Consider the following 1,722-nt stretch of genomic DNA (forward strand, 5'->3'; position numbering starts at 1 on the left):
AGCGCTACAATTGTGCACTTCAAGACAATTGGATGCGGAAGAAAGTTTGTATTAGATGTCGCCATAATAGATGCTGATGGAAGGCTTCCTGAATCCTTGATCATGCACCCAAGACTAAATATGTTGTGAAGATAACAGTCTTCACTTAGAAGCTGTCTTGTAAATTGGAAGTTCAGACATTACCACGATAGATGTTATGGAAGGCTTCCTTGATAATGCACCAAAGAATACGTACGTGGGTTGTGAACAAGAGACAATTTTCGTAAAAAAATTCGTAACAGTCTACATATGAAGCTGTCTTGTGAATTGGAAGGCTTATAGGAAGAAGCAGAGCGGAATGTCTAATACTTATAATCACTGACGAAGAGGCTATCGGTAGAGGAAGCAGTGCGGGCATCACCGGAGTACTTACCGAGGGTGGCCTCGGAGTTAGCACGGCAGCGAGCGAGGAAGGAACGCTGAGCGTCAGGAACGTGCTCACGGCGGCCACTCCAGAGACGGAGGGTGGTCTGCTGGAGGGCACGGCCATAGGAGAAAGAGAGAGTCCATGGCTTGACGGCATTCATCTGGTTGATAGTATTGAGGTTGACGGTGGCCTCTTCTTCGCTCTGGCCACCGGAGAGGAACATGATACCAGGCACGGCGACAGGAACGGTACGTTGAAGGCACTGTAGCGTGTAGCCAGCAACTTCGTGAGGATGAGCTTTCGGTCCCTGGCTACCGCCGGAAACCATATTGGGCTTCAGCAGAGTTCCTTCTAGCAGAACTTTGTTGTCGTTCAATGCTTTGTACACCGTCGCCAGAACTCTTTCCGTCACTTCTGCACATTTCTTTATATCGTGCTTGCCGTCCGTCACCACTTCTGGCTCCACTATCGGCACCAATCCATTCTCTTGACAGATTATCGCATACCTTGCTAGCCCCTGTGCATTCTGCTGCATCGCTAGCTCCGATGGCTCTACCCTCAGCACCCCCCTCCACTTCGCAAACCTCGCCCCTGCTTCGTAATACCGGCCGCACCTCTCCGCCAACCCGTCCAGCCCTTGCGTCGCCGTCTCCCCCCTCGTCCCCGGTAGCTCCACCGTTCCCACGTCCACCTTGATCCCCGGTAGCACCCCCCCGTCCCTCAGTATCTCCACGAACCGCTTCCCGTTGGAGGCTTTCTGGAATAGCGTCTCCTCGTACAGAATGACGCCGCTCAAATACTGGAGCGCTCCTGGCGTCGTCAACAGAAGCTCTCGGTATGATTGCCTGTTCAACTCGTTGTTCTCCACTCCGATGCTTGCAAATCGCTTGCCGATCGTGCCGGTGCTTTCATCTGCTGCGAGGATGCCTTTTCCCGGTGTTGCGATTTGTCTCGCGTTTCTTATCAACTCCTCTGCAAGCGTGAGTGACAAACAGCGAATGTATCTTATAACAGCCCAAAATTGTATTTGTTAAAGTTTCTCATCTATCTTGCAAATGTAACGAACCTGCGTATTTTCCAATGTGCGCCGACATATTGTGTCACGCTGATGGAACGAATGCTGAAATTGCCGTCCTGAATGTCTTGGACTTACAGATACGTATATTTGGCAACGAACACCAATCGTCGTCGCTCGAAACGGTACCTTGTCAGATTAACACTCGCTAGCGTGGGGGGGCATTTTATGTGGGTGTGGAAAGGCACGGGATTTCTCTACTTTAGGTTTGAATCTTTATCTATGTTAAAACACATAGTAG

At 50.3% G+C, this 1,722-nt stretch overlaps 1 protein-coding gene across 1 annotated transcript; it reads right to left on the reverse strand.

Moving 5' to 3' along the window:
• Positions 1-341: 341 nt before the first annotated feature.
• On the reverse strand, positions 342-1,500 carry LOC147896705 (fructose-bisphosphate aldolase, cytoplasmic isozyme 1-like). The gene is made up of 2 exons (XM_087381512.1): positions 1,473-1,500; positions 342-1,378 (listed from the first exon to the last, which is right to left on the reverse strand). The coding sequence occupies exons 1-2, from the start codon at positions 1,498-1,500 to the stop codon at positions 342-344; spliced, it is 1,065 nt and encodes a 354-aa protein (XP_087237638.1).
• Between the last annotated feature and the right edge of the window lie 222 nt (positions 1,501-1,722).

The sequence above is a fragment of the Dipteris shenzhenensis genome, chromosome 11 (genome assembly GCF_047967505.1).
Source record: "Dipteris shenzhenensis isolate YYH24624 ecotype China chromosome 11, Dip_SZ_1.0, whole genome shotgun sequence".
Classification (NCBI taxonomy): domain Eukaryota; kingdom Viridiplantae; phylum Streptophyta; class Polypodiopsida; order Gleicheniales; family Dipteridaceae; genus Dipteris; species Dipteris shenzhenensis.

What these genes read in the sequence shown, in the direction of transcription:
- LOC147896705 (XM_087381512.1), bottom strand. Translation starts at nt 1,500, where the DNA reads ATGTCGGCGCACATTGGAAAATACGCAG. An exon ending in GCACATTGGAAAATACGCAG is followed by an intron (nt 1,379 to 1,472) that starts GTTCGTTACATT and finishes TCACGCTTGCAG; the next exon opens with AGGAGTTGATAAGAAACGCG.